Source organism: Lichenostomus cassidix, chromosome 21 (assembly GCF_008360975.1).
Source record: "Lichenostomus cassidix isolate B80296 chromosome 21, HeHo_3.0, whole genome shotgun sequence".
Taxonomy (NCBI): Eukaryota; Metazoa; Chordata; class Aves; order Passeriformes; family Meliphagidae; genus Lichenostomus; species Lichenostomus cassidix.
In genome coordinates, this window is record NC_139501.1 from 5,349,977 (window position 1) to 5,370,258 (window position 20,282).

The 20,282-nt window shown below is 59.1% G+C and overlaps 1 protein-coding gene across 5 annotated transcripts; it reads left to right on the forward strand.

Annotated features, from left to right (window-relative positions):
- The first annotated feature begins 5,518 nt into the window (after positions 1–5,518).
- PHC2 (polyhomeotic homolog 2) lies at positions 5,519–20,063 on the forward strand. 5 transcript variants are annotated; one of them, XM_085080153.1, is made up of 15 exons: positions 5,519–5,702; positions 8,959–9,143; positions 9,226–9,384; positions 9,456–9,533; positions 9,618–9,779; positions 10,927–11,019; positions 11,088–11,301; positions 11,802–12,202; positions 13,236–13,395; positions 14,838–15,031; positions 16,459–16,588; positions 16,705–16,819; positions 17,353–17,494; positions 17,964–18,213; positions 19,280–20,063. In XM_085080153.1, the coding sequence occupies exons 2-15, from the start codon at positions 9,000–9,002 to the stop codon at positions 19,432–19,434; spliced, it is 2,397 nt and encodes a 798-aa protein (XP_084936279.1). In that variant the 5' UTR covers positions 5,519–5,702; positions 8,959–8,999; the 3' UTR covers positions 19,435–20,063. The 5 variants fall into 5 exon arrangements, with proteins under 5 accessions (XP_084936279.1, XP_084936278.1, XP_084936282.1 ...); XM_085080152.1 differs by having other exon boundaries at positions 16,459–16,587; positions 16,683–16,819; XM_085080157.1 differs by having other exon boundaries at positions 5,520–5,702; positions 11,802–12,121.
- The last annotated feature ends 219 nt before the right edge of the window (positions 20,064–20,282 follow it).

Genomic DNA, 20,282 nt, shown 5'->3' on the forward strand with positions numbered 1-20,282 from the left:
TATTTTTTTCACAAAGCACCAGTTTTATTCCACAAGGCCCTTTTCCTGTAGAGAAAAGAACCCTTTTTCCATAAAATGTTTTTTTCCCTTAAAAAACACTTTTTACTCCAAAGTTAATTTTTTCTCAAAAAAAATTTTCTTTTCAAAAAAAAAAAAACTCACTTCTTTCTCGGTTTTTCCCATTAAATCATTTTTTGGCCTTATTTTTCCCACCAAAATCCGCTTTTTTTGGTCTCCAAAAAGACCTTTTTTCCCCAAGAAAAATTCTTTAAATAAAGAAACCAACCTACTCTTTCCGAAAAAGACATTTTTCCCATAAAAAAGCACTTCTTTCTCTCAAGAAAAGAAACTTTCCCTTAAAAACCTCTTTATTTCCCAAAAATCCTCCACCTTCTCACACCTTTTTTCTTGTAGAACGTAGAGAATTTCTTTGCAGAGTTTTAAATCCCTTTATTCTGCCTTTTCTTTTTCCTGTGAAAAAAGGCTATTTCATTTTATAAAAACACTTGTCTTTTCCAGAAAGTCTGTTTTTTCCAAGAAAAAGAAAGCCTTTTTCCCCTAAAAAAATTTTCTTAAGAAAACCCATTTAAAAAAAAAAAAAATTAAAAGCCTTATTTTCAAAAATAAATAAATAAATAAATTTAACGCACCTTCTCTTTTTCCCAAACCCCTTTCTAAAGGTTGTTTTTTTTTAGGCACCTTTTTCCAAGCAAAAACCTTCTTTTTCACTCCGAAACACTTTTACCCGAGAAAAAAAAAAAGCGCCTTTTTTCCCCCAAATAGCCTTTTTGAAAAAAAACCAAAATCAACAACCAAAAAAACCCCAACAACAAACAGCAACAAAACCAACCAAGCAACCAAAAAAACCCCAACTTTTTAACAGAAAATCCTATTTTTTACCTAAAAAAAAAAAATTAAAAAATTAAATTCAAATTTTTTTTAATTTTTTTTTTTTAAAAGACGTTTCCCCTAAAAAAAAAAAAATTGAGATCGGTGCGTTGTGGTCCCGGGCAGGCCGGATATGATCCGACTCCGGCTTGGGCTCTGCTCACATCAGAAAATATCCGGCCCCATTGTTCGGGGGGGCAGCGCCGTGTCCGTGCTTTGTTCCCTCGGGACCCCTTTGGATCCACACAAATATTTGGAGACTCCCAACGCGCGGGAAGGACGACGAGGAATTTTTTTTTTTTCTCTCTCCCCCCCCCCTCCTCCCCGCCTTTATTTTTTGGGGCCAAATATGACTTTTTGTACCTTGCGGAGGGAAATTTCCGGCTGGAAACCCAACCCTGCGCCTGGTGGGAGGCTGAATGGTCGCCCCGCTGGGTGGGAACAATATGGATTTGGGATGAAAAGGTTTTCCTGCCCGGTTCCCCGGAGCGAGGCGGAACTGCAGCCCAGCGGCGGCAGCGTGGCGCGGTGCCGGCGGGATGAGCGCGGAGCATCGGCGCGCCCGGGGCGGCTGGAGCTGGGATTTTGGGGATCCGTGGGGAGAGAGGGAGCCGGGATGAGGGGTGGGATGCGGGATAGGGGGTCTATCCCATCCCAAAATGATAGGGATCTTGGGATGTGAAATGGGGATCAATCCCATCCCAAAATCATAGGGATGCAGCGATGAGATGTGAAATGGGGATCAATTGCATCCCGAAATGATAGGAATCCAGGGATGAGGGGCGGGGTGTGAAATGGGGATCAATGCCATCCCAAAATGATAGGGATGTAGGGGTGAGAGGAGAAATGGGGATCGATCCCATCCCGAAATTATTGGGACCCAGGGATGAGAGGTCGATGTGAAATGGTGATCAACCCCACCCCAAATGATATGCATCAGGAATGAGGGGTGGGATGCGGGACAGGGGGTGAATCCCATCCTGAAATGATAGGGATGCAGGAATTGGGGTGGGATGTGGGATAGGGGGTCCATCCCATCCCAAAATGATAGGGATGCAGCGATGAGATGGGAAATGGGGATCAATCCTATCCCAAAATTATGGGGATGCAGGGATGAGATATGAAATGGTGATCAATGCCATCCCAAAATTACAGGGATCCAGGGATGAGGGGTGGGATGGAAAATGGGGATCAATCCTATCCCACAATGATAGGGATCCGGGATGAGGGGTGGGATGTGGGACAGGGGGTTAATCCCATCCCGAAATTATAGTGATGCAGGGATGAGATGTGAAATGGGGATCAACCCCATCGCACAATGACAGGGATCCAGGGATGAGAGGTCAATGTGAAATGGGAATCAATCCCATCCCGAAATGATAGGGATGAAGGGATGAGAGGGGAAATGGTGATCAATGCCATCCCAAAATTATAGGGATCCAGAGATGAAGGGTGGGATGCAGGACAGAGGGTCGATCCCATCCCGAAATGATAAGGACCTAGGGATGAGATGGGAAATGGGGATCAAGACCATCCCAAAATTATTGGGATCTAGGGATGAGAGGTCGATGTAAAATGGTGATCAACCCCACCCCAAATGATACGCATCCGGAATGAGGGGTGGGATGCGGGACAGGGTGTCAGTGCCATCCCAAAAAGATAGGGATGCAGGGATGAGAGGTGGGGTGTGAAATGGGGATCAATCCCATCCCAAAAAGATAGGGATGCCGGGATGAGACGTGAAATGGGGATCTATCCCATCCCAAAATGAAGCCTCAGCTCCGGGCTGAGGGATGCTGGTGTCCCGCGGTCGTTCCTAACCTCTGTCCCAGAGGTGACGCTGTCACCGGACGTGGCTTTTTTGGGTTGGAAAGGGCAGGATTTGGGCCATGAGCTGGTCTGAGGTGGAGGGGAGGGGTGGTGGGGTGGGATTGGGGAATGTGAGATCCCAAGAGGTCCTAGGGAAAAAATTAAAAGGGAAAAAATAAAATTTAAAAAAAAAAAAGGAGGTGAGGGCGAAAAGAGACAACAAAGGGGGGAAAGGGGGAAAACGGGAAGAAGAGGGGAAATAGTAGGGGAATGAGAGAAAAGGGGGAAAGTGGGGGATAAAGGAAGGGGGGAAAGGGGAAAAAATTGAGGGAGAGAAGACAAGAGGGGGGAAAAGAGGGAAAGAGGAAAAAGAGGGGAAACCCAGGGGGAAGCAGGGGAAAAGCAGGAGACAAGCGGGGAAGGTAGGGGGAAACTGGAAATAAAATGTGGGTTTAAGGGAACAAAGGGAGGAAAAGGGGGGAAGAGCAAGGGGAAAGTGGGGGAACCAAAAAAAAGGGGAAAGGAGATAAAGGGGAGCAAGAGGGGGAAAATGGGAGGGAAAGGAAAAACAAAAAAGAGGAAAAGGGAGTGGAAGGGGAGAAGAAAGCAGGGGAAACAGGCAAAGCAGGGGAAAGGGGGAAAAGGAGGTGAAAGGAGGGGAAAACAGGAGAAGCGGGGAAATCAGAGAAAAACAGGGTGAAACAGAGGGAAAAAGGGGTAAATGGGGAAAGGAGGGAAATCCGGGGTTAAAGCAGGGGGAAAACAGAGAAAGCAGGGGTAGAGACGGAAAGCAGGGACGGAGAGATGAGCGGATCAGCGCTCGGTGCCGCCGGAGCCCCGCAGCGGGGCGGCAGCGTCCTCTCGCGGCAGCGGAGGGCAGCCCGGGGGGGTCGGGATGCTCTCCGGGAGCCCCCAGAACTGCACAGCCCCCCCAGTGCCCCCACAGCTGTCCAGTGCTCCCACAGTCCTCCTGGAATCCCAACGCTCTCCCCAGAATCCCCCAGTTCCCCCCAGCATAGCTTCCGAGGGTCACCATAGGTCCCCAGTATCCCCATAGCCCTCAGTGACCCCATAGACCCCCAGCGGCTCCATAACTACACCCAGTGACCCCATAGCTCCCCCCAGTATCCCCATAGGCCCCAGTGCCCCCATAGATCCCCTGTGGCCCCATAATTCCACCCAGTGCCCCCACAGCTCTCCCCAGTATCCCCATAGCCCCCCAGTGCCCCCCCATAGCCCTCAGAACACCCACAGCCTCATTGCCCCCTGATCTCCCCAGTGATCCCAGCAGGCTTCCTAGGCTCCCCCCAGCCATTACAGCCCCCCAGTGGCCCCTATGGCCTCCCCAATTCCTCCCCTTAGCCCTCACAGCCCCCCAGTGTGCCTCGCTGCCCCTCACATCCCTTACAGGCCCCCCAGCCCCCTCACAGGCCTTAAAGCCCCCCATAGTCCCTCCATATCCCCCCAGTGCCCCCAGGACTGCCCATAGCCCTCCCGGTGTCCCCAGCGCAGGGAGCAGCTCCTGTCCTCGCACAGCCAGGGGCCGAGGGCACCCCAAGTGTCCTCAGGGGTGACGGAGCCCCGAGGCGAGAGGGCTTTGGTGGCCTCGAGTGGCCCACGGGTGAGCCACGAGACCCAGCGTGACCCCCGGGAGCACCGAGAGCGGTGAGACATCCCCGCCACAGCATCCCGGTGCCGGTACCGAGCGAGTGTGCCCGGAGTGACTCGGCAAACACCGAGGAGCGGAACCATCGCCCCTGTGCCGCAGCATGCCGCCGGTACCGGCGCTGGACACCCTCGGGTGACCCCGGCTGACCCCGGGAAACACCGCGGATCGGTTCCACCCCCTCCCCGCTGCAGCACGCCGCCGGTACCGACCCTGAGCATCCCCGCGAACATCCCCGGGCGAGCGCCGACAGCACCGGGGCGGTGCTACCCACCCGTACCTCCTTCTGCCGGCACCGGCCCGGGACACCCCCGGCGGGACTTTGGGAAACACCGGCGACCGGTGTCACCATCCCCCCGCCAAGTCATCCGGCCGGTACCTGCCCTCAGCATCCCCGGGTCACCCCCGGTAGCGGCGGGAGCTGGTGCCACCATCCCTCCGGGGCAGCATCCCGCCGGTACCGGTGCTGGGCAGCGCCGGGGAGACTCGGAGCGATCCCAAGCAGTAGCGGCATCCCGCCGGTACGGACCCTCAGCATCTCCGGGGTGACTCCTGGAAACACCGGGTACCAGTGCCACTATCCCGGCGGTGCGGCATCCCGCCGGTACCGACCCTCAGCATCCCCCGCGGTGACCCCGGGTGACCCCCGGCGGCAGCAGGGGCCGATGTCACCATCCCCAGGCTGCAGCATCCCGCCCGCACCGACCCTGGGCAGCCCCGGGATTACTCCGAGCTACCCTACACAGCAGAGGGGACCGGTGCCACCAAATTCCCGCTGTCTCCTCGCCCGTACCGCTCCTCAGCATCCTCGAGGTGACCCCGGGTGACCCCCCGGTACCAGCAGGGACTGGCGCTCCCATCCCCAGGCTGCAGCATCCCGCCGGGCCCGACCCTGGGCAGCCCCGGGTGACCCCTGCAACCACCGGGGACGGGATCCCGGCCGCCCCCCGCTCCCCCCGCTCCGCTCCCGGCCCCCTCCCCTCGGCGCAGCCGCTCCCCCTCCCCTCCCCGTTGCCATGGCGACCCGGCTCACCGCCCCCCCCCCGCCAAGGGTTGCCATGGCGAGCGCGAGCGGCAGGCGCGCGGTGCGGTGGGCGGGGCGCGCGGGGCGCCGATTGGCCGGGCCGCCCCACGTGACGCGCGCAGGAATGCAAATGAGCGATGGCCTCGCGCCGCCGCCGCGCCGCCGCCTGAGGGAGGGAGGAGGGAGCGGGCCCGGCCCGGCCCGGCCCCGCCGGGACCCCCGCGCCCCGCGCCCCCCGCTCCGGGACCCCGCGGCGCTCCCCGGGCCATGGCACAGCCCGCCCGCCGCCGCCGCCTCGCCCGGCCCGGCCCGCAGGTACCGCGCGTGCCGCCGCTACCGGGCCCCGGCGGCTTTGTCTGGGCCGGGGGGGGGCTGAGGGGAGGGGGGGCCGCGCATGCGCAGCCGCCGTGCCTCAGTTTCCCCAGCCGGGCCGTGGCCCCCGCCGCTCCCCGCCCCCCGTGGGGCCCCCAATTCCCACCGCTATCTGTGCCTCCCCTCCTTCCTCCTGCGCCCCCTCCTCTGGTTTTGCACTCCCTTCTTCTTCTTCTTCTTCTTATTATTATTATTATTATTATTATTGCCCACCATCATATTCCAGTGCCCCCATGTTATCTCTGACCCCCCATACTATATCTGATCCCCCTGTTTTCTATCCCACCTCTCGCTATCATATTCCACTCTCCATCTTCCACCCCCTTTTTTGATTTTGCAACCCATTATTATTATTTATTATTATTATTATTATTATTATTCCCACTCCCACCATCATGTTTCAGTCCCTACTATTTTATCTGACTCCCCCTTTATTATATCAGACCCCTTCTTTTCTATCCCACTCCCCACTAGTGTTTTCCACTCCTTTCCATCATCTTGCAACCCCCTCTTATTTTGCACTGCCTTATCATTCCCTGTATCATATCTTGCTGCTTCCTATCCTGCACCCCTTTATTATTGCTATTATTATTGCCCACCTACAATCATATTCTAGTGCCTACTGTTACCTCTGACCCTCTCTATTGTATCTGACCTCCCTCACTTCTGTCCAACCCCTTCATTAGTGTTTTCCCCTCTTTCCCATCATCTTACACCCCTTCCTCTGCTTTTGCACCCTTATTATTCCCACACCCACAACCATATTCCAATGCTGCTATTATCTCTGACCCCCCATGTTATATCTGCCCCCTTTTCTTCTGTCCCCCATCTTATCCCACTCCCCATCTTTCATCCCCCTTTCTGATTTCATGCCCCTTTATTATTATTCCCACCTACCTCCATCATCACTTTCCAATCCTTGCTCTTTTATCTCACCCCCTCTCATCTGTCCCACCTCCCCACCATATCCCACCCTTGACCAGCATCTTGCATCCCCCCTTGTTCTGAGCCCCCATATTATTCCCCCCACATTCTTCCATCCTGCTGCTTACTCTCCCATCTTCCCCCTCTCTATCCCATATTCCCCCCATTCTGTCTGTATCCCCATCCCATCCCTCCATTATTTCCCCCTCATCATTCTGCACCCCTATTTTGGGCTCAGCTCAGGGAACTCCAGCTCCTCAGCTCTCCCTGTGCTGGCTGTGGAACTCCCCAGCTCCCCCCATCGTAGCAGGTCCCAGCAGTACCCAAAATCTTCCCTTTTTATTATTTTGGATAGGTCTAATGGTTGAGGGGGGGCGTGGAGCAGGTTTCTTCAGTCACCTCTGGGTCAAAAGTAAGGTGTCCCCATCTGACACCCCAAATTCCCCAGCGGGGTTTGGTGTGGGTGAGGATGGGGGGCTCAGACCCTCAATGGGTGGAAGCTGCTGGGGGCTTCCCGGGCTGTGCCCATCTTGAGGGGATTGGCTCCTGATGGGCCTAGTGTGATCCCTCTGTGCCAGTCACTGCAGTGACCCTGTGTCACCTCAATGCCACCAGAGCAGAAAAAACAGGTCTGTGGCTGTTCAGTGGAAAAGGTGCTACCTAAAAGTTCTCCAATTCATGCCATGGATACAGACCAGGGGGTGGGAAGTGTCACAGGCCACATGCAGGAATCGGACATGTACTGCCACCCTATGAACATGTGGATGTCCCACCCTGTGCTTTGGGACAGTGGCACCTCAGGAGACAAAGCCCCATGGGCCACGTGAGGCCAGGACATCACTGCTGCCATGTCCCTCATGTGCTGGGCTGGGGTGACTTGGTGGGGCTGTGCTGTGGCATGGCCGAGGCCACCCTCAGTGGCCACTGTCCACAGTCTGCAGTGTCCCACACTGTTGTCCCTGATCCTACTGTGGTGGCACTGCAGGGGCTCAGATGGGTGGCACAGGTGGAGCACGGTGGCCATGGGTGGCTGTCAGTGACCATGGAGCCTCATGGCCACCACAGTGGCTGTGGTGACAGAGGTGCTGCCGACAAACTGCCCCCTCTGGCCCCCACAGCACTGTCCCTCTGTCCCTATACCCCTCCTCGCCCTCTGTCCTGCTGTCCATCCCCTTCCTACCGTCCATTCATCCCTCTTCTTCCTTCAGTGTGCCTTTCCCCTCATGTTTTTTCTGTCCATCCTTCCTTGCATCCCTGCATCCCTATCCTATGTCCATCCGGCCTTTCTTCCATCCATTCCTCTCCCCTTTTGTGTCTTTCTATCTGTCCATACTTCCTCCTTCCTGTCTGGTCTGTCTTTCCCTCCATCCCTTGGTCCCTCCCTTTCCTGCTTTTTTTCAGCCTTCCCTTCTCTAGTTGGGTCCTTAGCTCATTCTGTCCGTCTTTCCATCCACCCATCATTCCTTCCTTCCATTCAGAGAGCCATCATTTCTTCTGTCTTTTCTTCTGTCTAGCCTCTTGTCCATCCTTTTTCCATCCCTAATCCCTCCTTCCTTCTGTCCTTCCTGTCCCTCTTTACTCTTCTTCCTTCCTTACTTCTGTCGTTACATCCATCCTTCTTTCCCTCCCTCCTCCCATCCATTTTTCCTTTCTGCCCATCCATACTTCCATTCATCCTTCCCTTTCCATCCATACTTCCATTCATCTCTTCCATCCTCTGATTTGTCATTCTCTCTGTCCTTCCATCCTTCATTCCTTTCCTACTTCTACCTGTCCTAATGTGTGTCCTTTCCTAGTTCCATGTCTCCCTTGGTCTCTCTCTTTCCTTCCATCTCTTTCCTACTTTTTTCTGTTCTGTCCATCTGTTTTTTGTCCCTTTCCTACTTCCTTCCTTCCCTTCCCTCATTTCCTTCTCTCCATCCATCTGTCCCTTTCCTACTTCTCTTGTTCCCTTATTTCCTTTAGTTTGTCCATCCCTTCATCCCTCTCTTCCTCCAGTCCATCTTTCTATCCACCCCTGCCTCCTCACCTCTGTCTCTCTTCCTTCCAGCCTTCCTTGTGTCTTTCTCTCCCTCTGTCTATCCTCCTGTCCATGCTCCCTTTCCCCACTTTCCCTGGGATGCTGACTCCCACTTTGGTGGAGGAGAATGAACCATGGGGCCTCCCATCATTCTTCCTCCACCCCATCCTCCTCCCCCTCTGTGATTCTGGCCCCCATCCCTCACCCGGACACGGGCTGCCAGGGGCACCCCCTGACTGTGTTACCTCCCCCCAGCTCTAGTCTGACCCACACCCCCATCCCGCCCCGCACCTGCCATGGAGAACGAGCAGCTCCCAGCTCCAGCTCCTGCCAGCAGCACGGGTGGCACAGCCCCGACACCTGCCAGCACCACGGCCACGCGCCCGCCCGGGCCGCAGATCTCCGTCTACAGCGGCATCCCTGACCGCCAGACCGTGCAGGTACGGGGCCGGGGGGCACTGCAGGATTAGGGGGTGCCGGGGGGGTCGTGGCACAGCCCGGGGCCATGTTTTCCCCCCAAAGGTGATCCAGCAGGCGCTGCACCGGCAGCCCAACACAGCGGCGCAGTACCTGCAGCAGATGTACGCGGCGCAGCAGCAGCACCTCATGCTGCAGACGGCCGCGCTCCAGCAGCAGCACCTCACCAGCGCCCAGCTCCAGAGCCTGGCTGCCGTCCAGCAGGTACGGGCACCCCGCGGGCACCGGGGGCTGCTCGGGGCTGGCACGCCCCTCACCTTCGGCTTTTCCCCAAGGCAAGCCTGGCAGCGAACCGGCAAAGCGGCTCCTCTGCGGGCAATGGCACCCAGCCGGCCCCAACACAGCAGCCCACGGTGAGTCCCTCGGCCCCTCAGCACCCACCCTGCCCATGCCCACCTGTGCCAGCACCCCGACCTTCTCCTGATGTCCCATTTCAGATTAACCTGGCGACGTCACCGGCGGCGGCGCAGCTGCTGAACCGGGCGCAGAGCGTGGGGCCTGGGGCATCGGGCATCGCTCAGCAGGCTGTGCTGCTGGGCAACACCGCCTCACCCGCCCTCACCGCCAGCCAGGCCCAGATGTACCTGCGGGCACAGATGGTAAGGGTGGGGCTGGGACATGGCATGGCCTCAGCATCCTGGTGGGGTGCCTGTCATCCTGCTGGGGGTGCCCAGGACTCATGGGAGTCCTGTCATCTTGCTGTGGGGTGGCCTGGACCTGTGGGGTGCCCATGGTCCTGGTGTAGGGTGCATAGGGCCCTGTAGGATCCCTGACCCTCAAGGGTGCCCATTGCTCTGCTGTGGAATGCTGAGACCCATGGGGTGCCTGGAACACACAGGGTGCCCACAGTACTGCAGCAGTGTGCCCAGGGTCCATGGGATAGCCATCATCCCGCTGTGGAGTGCCCAGGACCCATAAGGTGCCCACTGTCTCACTGTGGGTGCCCAAGGCCCATAGGGTGTCCATCATCCTGCTGTGAGGTGCCTGGGACCCATGGAACATCCCTTGTCCTGTTGTGGTGTACTTGGGAGCCACAGGATGCTCATCATCCAGCTTCAGGGCATCCGGGGCCTGTGGAGTGACCATTGTCCCACTGCAGGGAGCCTGGGACTTGTAGGGTGCCTGTGATCTTGCAACAGGTGACCAGGACCCATGGGGTACCTGTCATCCAGCCATGGCGTGGCTGGGACCCTTACGGTGCCCATTGTCTCACTGTGGGGTGCCCAGGACCCTTAGGGTGCCCATCATCCTGTTGTGGAGTGACCATAGAGTGCCTATGGCCCTGCTATGACCTGTAGGGTGCTCATTGCTCTGCATCGAGTGCCCAGGACCCATGGTTAATCCATAGGGTGCCCAAAGCTTATAGGGTATCCCCCACCTTCCTGGGGGTCTGCGGACCCCACAGGGTGCCTGTCACCCTGCTGTGAGGTGTGTAGACTTCATGAGGTGCCTTCACCCTGCTGAGGGAACCCAGCCCCCATATAGGGTGCCCCCCATGCTAGTGGGAGAGCCCAGACCTCACAGGGCACCCACAGCCCCATTGGGGGTGCCCAAGCAGGTGCTCTTTGCCTTTGCGGGGGGTGTTGGGACCCTATAGGGTGCCCTTCACCCCACGGGGCACGCCTGTCCTTACCCTACATAGATAGAGGGACACCCATGTGCCACCCTGTAGGGACACAGAGGGGGGACACACAGGGGTGCCACCCCTGACATGGTGGGCCGTGGACCCACTCTCCCTGTCCCCAGCTCATCTTCACGCCCACGGGCCCCGTCAGCGCTGTCCGGCCCGAGAGCCCCGCACCGGCCCCACCACCCGCCCCACCACCCACCACCCCTCAGGTGAGTCCCCCCGCCCCTGCCAGCCCCCCAGAATCTGCCCCCGCACCCCTGACCCACTGCCGTTGCAGGTGCACAGCCTGGCCTTGCGCCCCGCCGGCCCCCACCTCCCTGCCCTGGCCATGAAGCCCCCCGGGGGTGCTCCTCCCCGGGCTGGCCCCCCCCGGGGGCCCCCGCCCGACCCCCCCGCTGAGCACCTCAAAAAGGCCGAGGGGCACGAGGGCCGTGCCCACACCTTGGCCCGTGCCACCGCCCCCGCTGCTGCCCACCCGCTCGTCACCCCAGGTAAGGGGCTGCCCCGGGGTGGGGGACACCCCTGGGTGCTGGGGGAGTCACAGGGTGTTCACTCTGAGACCTAGTGATGGCCCGTGCTGGTGTGTCCTGTACATTGTCACCTGCCTGTATTTGGGACCTTTTGGGTCCATCCTCTCCCTGGCAGGGGCCCTACCTGGGAGGGTCTCAGCACCCATAGGATCCCAGAGTCCTGTGGGGTGCAGGGGGCTGGGGCAGTGAGGGTGTGGGTCAGGGGACCCCATGGAGTGCTGGAGCCTGGGGGTGGTGCACTGGTGTGGCTCCCAAAATTGGGGACCGCCACCCTGGGGCAGTCTGAGCACAGCCTCCTGCAGCAGCAGCAGGAACTGGCAAAGCTGTTTGTCCAAGTGCACCAGAGGGAACAGATGCAGAGTGAGCAGCAGCCTCGTGGAGGGGGATCCTGGGGATGGGTTCCATGGGGCTGAGGTGCTGCTGCTAAGGGGGATTCCCTGTCCCCATCGCTGTCCCTGCAGCCTATGCCCCGCTGCAGTCCCCTCAGTTCCTGCAGCAGCCGCCGAAGCCAATGCAGCCGCAGCCGCCGCAGCAGCAGCAGCAGTTCGTCATCCAGCAGCAGCAGCAGCAGCTGGGCCCCCGTGGGCAGCCCCCCCCGGGCCCCCCTGCCGCCCCCCAGCTCCAGCCCCTGCCCCCTGTCAGCCCCGGCCCAGCCCCCCAGCCCAAAACAGGGGTTCCCCAGGGAGCAGGGGGTGAGGGTGGCCCCAGCTGCCAGGCTGCCCCCCGCAAGTTCCAGCACGCCTCGGCCGTCATCCTGCAGCTGCAGCCGACCGGCCCCACGGTGAGGGGCCCCCAAACCTCCCCCCGTGTTCTTCCAAACTGTTACAGTGAGAAACACCCAAACTTCCCCCAAACCCTCGTGGTGAGTGGCCCTCAAACCTCCCCCCAAAGCACCCAGAAATCACCCACCAAACCCACAGTGAGGGGCACCCCAACCCCCGGGGGTGGGGGAGCTCAGGGGAGGGAAGGAGGGATGGGGGCACTGGAGTGGGAATGGGGGGTGTTGGGGAATCAGGTGTGTGCACTCGCGTGTGGCTGGGCAGGTGCACAATTGCTGCACGTGTGTGTGTGTGCATTCCTGACCTGTGCATGGGGGTCCAGTTGTCATGTGGGCCTTCAGGTGTGCATGCTGAGGCCACACTGCATTGTGACCTGCTCTATGCACGTGTGTGTGTATGTGTGTGTGTGTGTACTTGCTCCATGCACACTTGTGTGCACAGCTTTGCACATCCATGCACACACATGTCTGTGTGCCTGGTCCTATAATGAGGGCAGCATGTGCTGATTGTGTGTGTGTGCACATGTGCTTGATCCTTGTGTGTCTGATCCATGCACATGTGTGTACATGCGCACCGGATCCTTACACCTGTGTGTGCACAGCTTTGCCAGATGCATGCACATGCATGTGTGCACATGTGCATGTGTGCCTGCTCCCTGCATGTGTGTGCATACTCACTCCAGGTCCATGCACACGCATGTGCACGTGTGTCAGGTCCACGTGTGTGCCTGGTCCATGCACACAAGTGCAGACGTGTTTGATCTGTGTGTGCTTGCACATCTGCTTGATCCACATGTGTCTGCTCTGTGCATGTGTGTGACACTCATGCCAGACCCATGCATGTGTGTTTGTGGGGGTGTGTACAGGCTCCGTGCACATCTGTGCAAATGTGCATGCCAGATCAAGTGTGCCTGGACACGCGTGCCCAACTGTGACATGCATATGTGCACGTGCATGACCACTCCAGGTGCACACATGTGCCTGACCCATGCACGGGTGTGCACACTCCAGCCACGCAGGTGCATGCCACTGTGCCACCTGCACACGCGCCTGCCCTGACCCCCGCCCATGCGTGTGCACACCTGACCCTGCCCCATGCGTGTCCCTGCCACCGCAGCCCCCTCTCGGGGTCCCTGAGGGCGCCCGCCGGGACCCGCTGCCCGCGCCGAGGAGCGCCGAGAGCCCGCCTGCCGCCCCGCCGCAGCCCCCCGCCCTCTCGCCGCCCGCCGCCCCCCCGGGCCCCGACACCCCCGAGGGCGAGCGGCCCCCCATGCACGGTAAGCCCCCGCCCCGCTCCCACAGGCACCCACTCGTGGGGGGCTTCACCCCCACCCCTCGTGTCCCGCGGCACGGGGGAGCTGCAGCCGGGGGTGCGCGGGGCCGGGCGGTGCTCGGGGTGTCCCTCAGCCCGCCCGGGGCCAGTGTCACCCACGGCTGCGTGCAGCGCCCGCCGCTGCCGGTAGAGGGAGCCCGGGCGCCTCGGCGTCACACAGAGAGCGCCTGAGGGGCGGAGACGTGGCTACGTAGAGGCCACGCCCCTTTTCTGTGGACGCTCCACTGGCGCCCGGGCTGGGGGTGTGGCCACATCTGGAGGCCACGCCCACAGCCGTGCGGATGGTGCGCAAGCAGGGGCGGGGGCGTGGCCACACCCCTAGAAACCACGCCCCCCGTGGGACGAGGCTCCGCCCCCGGCAGCGGGGGCGCGGGAGGCGGTGCCGTGCGGGGAGGGCGTGGCCACGCGCTTAGGCTCCGCCCGGGCGCGCGCGGCGGCGGCGGCAGCCAATGGGCGCGCGGGGGGCGTGTCCGGGCCGGGCCCCGCCGCCGCCACCGCCTTTGTCCCCGCTCGGCCCCAGCCCCGCTCCCGGCGCCGCTCCCGCTGCTGCCCCGGCCCGGCCCCCCCGCCATGGCCCCCCCGACCCGCTGAGCGCCCGGTGAGTGAGCGCCGACCGCCGGGGCCCGGCCCGGGGCGGCGGCGGTGGCGGCTCTGACCTCACTTCCGCATCCGCCCCCGTCCCCGGTCCGGCCCCGCGGCCCGGGCGAGGGAGGGGCGGGGGCAGCGGGAGCCGCCGCCGGACAAAGGTGATGGGGCTGCCGGGGCCTGCGCGGCCTGAGGGCCCCGCCGGGCCGGGGCGGCCTCGAGGGGCGAGCAGCCGGGGCCGGGCTGGGCTGCGGGAGGTCGGGCCTCGCCGGGCTGTGCGGTGGCTTTGCTGGGCTGTACTGGGCTTCACTGGGATCTTACGGGCGTAGATGGGGCCCTGTCTCGGCTTTATCGGGATGTACTGCGGCCTTACTGGGGTAGCTGGGGCCTGTCTGGGATCGTACTGAGCGTTGCTGGGGGAGATAGCGGCTTTCCGGGCTGAGCGAGCCTTGCTGAGGCCTTTCTGGGGTAGATCGGGGCTTTCCGGGCTAGAGCGAGCCTTGTCGGGGCTGCACCGGGCCAGATGCGGCCTTACTGCTGCCTTGCAGACACGCACTGAGGCTTTCCTGCTCCTTCCTGGGCTCTCCCGGGGCTGTCCGCACCCCCGCGGCTATCCCGGGGGTCTCTCTGCCCCCTTTCCCAGCCCCCCGCGGGTGGCTCGGGGCTCTGTGGGCGGCACTGGTGGCACTGGGAGCGGCAGCAGCTGCTCCCCGCTCCAGCTGTATGGAAATCGCGGCCCCGCGTCAGCAGCGCGGCGTCACCGCCCGCCCCTCACCCGCGCGTGTCCCCCGCTGTCCCCAGAGCCCCCCGAGCGCCTCCATGCGCAGCCCCGCATTCCCGGGATGACCTCGGGCTCCGGCAGCGCTGCCGCCACCGTCGCCGGCGCCGCCCCCCACAATGGTGAGAACAAACCGCCCCAGGCCATCGTGAAACCCCAGATCCTCACGCACGTCATCGAGGGCTTCGTCATCCAGGAGGGCGCCGAGCCCTTCCCGGTAACGTATCCCCGGAGCCGGGGGTGGGAGCGGTGGGGAGGACTTCGTGGGGTTGGGGTGGTGGGAATGGGGTGCGCAGATGGGCTTGGACACCCAGAGCTTCCCCTGTTTCGTCATCCGGGAAAGGACTGAGCTGTTGCTGGTAATATATCCTGCAGTCTGTAGTTTTACCCCGTGATTTGGGGGGTTGGGGAAAGGGCTTCTGGATTTGGGTGTCTGTAGGAGTGACTCTAAATCCTAGCCTGTGCTATGGAGTGATTCATTGTATAGGAAGGGCAGGATCATTCCCAGTAAAGTATCCCACAGTCCCTACTCTGATCCGGGGTTTTGGGAAGGGTCTTCTGGATTTGGGGATCTGGAGGAGTAACCCCAAATCTTCCCCCATGTGATTGAGCATTTCATGGCCCAGGAAGGGGCAAGAACTGTTCCCAGTAATGTACACCTCTATCCCTACCCATATTCCTGGATTGGGGTGTCGAGAAGGTGCTTCTGGATTTTGGGGGATTGGCCTTGGGGCACCCAGACCCTCCTGAGCCCCTAAACCCTCTCCCATATTATTGAGTACTCTGTCATTCAGGAAGGGGCTGAGCTGCTCCTGGTAATGTATTCCCCTTTCCCTGTCTGTATTCCTGGGCTTGGGGAGCTGCAAAGGGGTGTCCAGGTTTGGGGGGCTTTGGTAGGGTTACCTCTGAATCCTCCTCCCCTGATGATTGAGGGCTTCATCATCCAGGAAGGGGCTGAGACATTCCAGATAACATATCCCTTCAGCCATATGCTTATCCCTGGATTGGGAGGGGTTGGGAATGGAGCAGCTGCTACTCTGAACCCCAAATCCTTCCCTATGTTATTGAGCACTTCATCGCCCAGGAAGGGGCAGAACCATTCCCAATAATGTATCCTTCTAGCCCTACCCTTATTCTTGGGTTTGGGGCATGGAGAGGGGATTTCTGGATTTGGAGGAGTTGGGAATGGGGTCCTCATGAACCCCAAATGGACACCCATGTTATTGAGCACTTTGTCATTCCATTCAGGAAGGGGCTGAGCCCTTCCCAGTAACACATCCCAATGTCCATACCCTTCTTCCTGGATTTGGGGGGTCAGGAGTGGGTCACTCCAAGAATTATTGGACCCCAAATTCACACCCATGTCACCATCACCCAGGAAGGTGCAGAGATGTACCTGGTCACACCTGCCCTTATCCTTATCCCTGGATTTGGGGGGTTGGGAGTGGTTCACCCAGACAGCTGTCAGACTCCAAATCCTCACCCACGTTACCACCCAGGGAGGTGCAGAGCTGTAGCCAACACCACATCCCCCTCTCCTTACCCTCACCCCCGGGTGGGTGGGATGCTCCCTGGCAGCCCTGTGGCCGCGGGCAGAGCTCGGTGTGGCACTGGGGCGCAGGTGCAGCCAGCTGTGTTGCACAGGTGGGTCGCTCCTCGCTGCTGGTGGGTGCTCTGCACAAGCAGTATGCTCAGGAGCTGCTGCCGGACAAACTCCCACCTCAGGACAACACCACCACCACCGACTCGGACATGGAGGAGCCGTACCTGCAAGGTAGCGCCCAGGCCCTCAGCCCACCCGGCCTCCCGGGAGCCCCCTGGGATTTCCCCTGGAGCCCCCCGGCTGAGCTGGCTGGTTTCTCTCTCTGGGTGTCCCTCCACGCCCCCCAGAATCCAAAGAGGAGGGGAATCCCCCCAAGCTGAAGTGTGAGCTCTGTGGCCGCGTTGACTTCGCCTACAAGTTCAAGCGCTCCAAGCGCTTCTGCTCCATGGCCTGTGCCAAGAGGTAACCCCAAAATCCACCTGACAGGTAACCCTAAAACCCATCCAGCCTCCCCTTGGTGGGGTAGAGATAACCCCAAAGCCCATGCAACAGAGTAGAGCTAACTCCAAATTCCACTCAGACCCTTCCTCAGCAGGCTAGAGGTAGCGCCAAAATCCATCCAGCAGGGTAGAGCAACCCCAAAACCCATCTGGACCCCCTGTTCAGCAGAGTAGAGGTACCCCAAAATCGATCTACTCAACAGAATAGAAGTAGACCCAAAAATCAACCTGGTGGGGTGGGAGTAACCCCAAAATCTTCTTGACAACCCCAGAGAGGTAACCCCAGAAATCCACCTGTCAGAGTAAAGGTAACCCCAAAATCCACCCAGTGTGATGGGGTAACCCCAAAAAACCCACCCAGCAGTGGAGAGGTAACCCCAAAATCTACCTGCTAGGGTGGGAGTAACCCCAAAATCCGCCCTCCTCCTCTTCTTCAGTGGGGGTGGATCCTTCTCCACTGGGGTGGGTCCCTCCTGACCCCTGGCTCCGCGGCAGGTACAATGTGGGCTGCACGAAGAGGGTGGGATTGTTCCACCCAGATCGCAGCAAACTCCAGAAACCAGGGGGGCCTCCCCATGGGCGACGCCGCAGCTGCAAAGGGACCCTGCCAGCCCTGAGCAAGGACAGCAAGAAACAGGTGAGGGGGGACAGGGGCTTGTACCCAGCTGGGTGGGCCTTGGGGCTGGTACATTCTAATTTTGGCCACATGGGGTGGGCACTGAGGGCACGTTTTGTCCCCAGCTGGGGGGACATAAAGTGAGTGCTGAGGCCAGGGTTTACCCCCAGTTCGGGGGGACACAGGGTGGGTGCTGAGGCCAGGTTTTGTCCCCAGCTGGGGGGACATAGAGTGGGCACCGAGGCCAGGGTTTGCCTGCAGTTTGGGAGTCACAGGATGGGTCCTGAGCCTGCAGCTCATCCCGGAATTTTGGGGACATGGGACAGGCACTGGGGCTGGGGTTTGTCCCTGAGTTTTGGGGACACGGGATGGGCACTGAGGCTGGGGTTTGTCCCCTAATTTTGGGAACATGCGGTGGGTGCTGTGCCCTGCGCTGCCCCCGCAGCCCGTGGGGTCTGTCCCAGCGGGGTCAGTGATGGCGTCGTTGCAGCTCAACCACAGCCAGGAGGATTCCAGCCGCTGCTCTGACAACTCCAGCTACGAGGAGCCACTGTCACCCATCTCTGCCAGCTCCTCCACATCGCGGCGCCGGCAGGGAGAGCGCGAGCTGGAGCTGAGGGACATGGAGCTGCCAGACGTGCATGGCCGTGACCTGCCTGGCCTCGGCCATCGCTTCCTGCCCAGCGAGCCCAGCAAGTGGAACGTGGAGGATGTGTACGAGTTCATCCGCTCACTGCCAGGTGAGGAACCTCCTGGGATGGACAGGGATCTACCCATGGATACCCAGAAATGGGGTTTTGGGGAGAGTTGTGTCCCCCAGGACATGTTTGGGGAAAGATCTACCCATGGATATACCAGAATTGTGGTTTTGGGGAGATACGTGTCCCCTAGGGTTTGTTCAAGGAGGGATCTACTCATGGATAACCTCAGAAATGTGGGGTTTTGGGGAGATTTACTCATGGATAAGCCCACAAATAATGTATTTGGGAGGGATTTACTCATGGATGACCCCAAAAATGTTGGGGGGGGGGGGGATGTTTACCCATGGAGAGCCTCAGAAGTGTTTTTTTGCAGGGAGGAGATAACTCACTCATACCACCCTAAATGTATTTTTGTGTAGGTTTTACTCACAGACACCCCGATAAATACATTTTGGTGAGGTTCACACATGGATAACCCCATGAATACATCTGGTGGGGGGACTTACACACAAATAACCCCCTACATACATTTTTTGAGGGCATTTACTCACAGATAACCTCCTAAATACATCTTTTGGGGGAATTTACATGCAGATAAGTATAAAACCTTGTAGGTATATTGGGGGGAATTTACACATGGATAACCCCTAAATACATATTTTAGGGGATGATTTACACAGGGGTGAAACCTATAAATATATACTGGGAGGGATTTACTCACCAGTAACCCCCTAAATGTATTTTTGGGGGGAAACTGATTGATGGATAACCCCATGAATATTTGCAGGGGGGATTTGCACACAGCCCCATAAATATTTGGAATGGGGGGAGATTTACACGGGGATAATTTCCTAAATATAGTTTTTGAGGGTTATTTACTCACAGAGAATGCTGTAAATATATTTTCAAGTAGGCTTTACACACAGATAACCCCATAACTGGGAGGGGGTGGGAAATTTACTCACAGCTAACCCCAAAAGTCTAATTGGAGGGGGGATTTACACATGATAACCCCTTAAATACATTTTTTTGGGGGCGATTTACTCACAGAGAAGCCCCTAACTCTGTTTTTGGGTGGGTTTTGTGACGCTGCCCCTCCCCACAGGCTGCCAGGAGATCGCCGAGGAGTTCCGGGCGCAGGAGATCGATGGGCAGGCGCTGCTGCTGCTCAAGGAGGATCATCTCATGAGCACCATGAACATCAAGCTGGGCCCAGCGCTCAAGATCTACGCCCGCATCAACATGCTCAAGGACTCCTGAGAGGGGGGGCCACGGGACCCCCAAACCCTCCCCGGGGGAACCCTGACCCTCCCGGGACCCCCGTGGGACCCCCAACCCCCAGGAGGCCCCGGGGAGGGGGTGAGGAGGGGGAGACACTTGTAAGCACACCCCCCCCCTCACCCCCCGGGGGGTGTAAATAGCCCGTAGCTCTAGAGACCCCCAATCTGGGGGGGTCACCCCCTTGCCCAGCAGGGAGGGGGGTCCCTGCGTGTCCCCCCGTGTCCCCAACCCCCCCCAGTCGGCAGGGCCAAGCAGGACGGTTGCCTTAACGTGTGCTCCCTCCCCCAGCTGGGATTGGGACCCGGGGGGGGTGGTGTTGGACTTCCCCCCCAAAAAAGGGGGTCGGGGAGGGATGGGGGTTGCAGAGGAGGTGTCACCCCCCCCATTCACACATCCCCCCACACACTGGGCTGTTTTGGGGGCACCATAGCAGAGGATGGTGGCAGGGCCCCCCCCAGGCAGGTAAGGACCCCCCCACGCCCCCTCAGCCAGCACAGTCTTTTTAAGAAAAGAAAAGAAAAAAAAATTGAAAAAAACACATGGCCCCACTCCCCCTTTTCCTGTTTTTTTTGTTTTGTTTTTAATAAACACTGAAAAAAAAATAAAAACTCAGACCATCCCACTTTTCTTCACTTCCCCCCTCAAATTCTGTCCCAGGTAAACTGAGGCAGCGACGCAGGGATGTCCCCAAGTGCCACTGTGGGTGGATGGAACCCCTGTGGGTGATGGGGACAGGGCTGGTGTTGTGTCCCTTGTGTGACCCCGGGTGGTCCCTGCTGTCCCCATCCCAGGAGCCTGTGGGGACAGTGGGAGGATCCTCCACACCT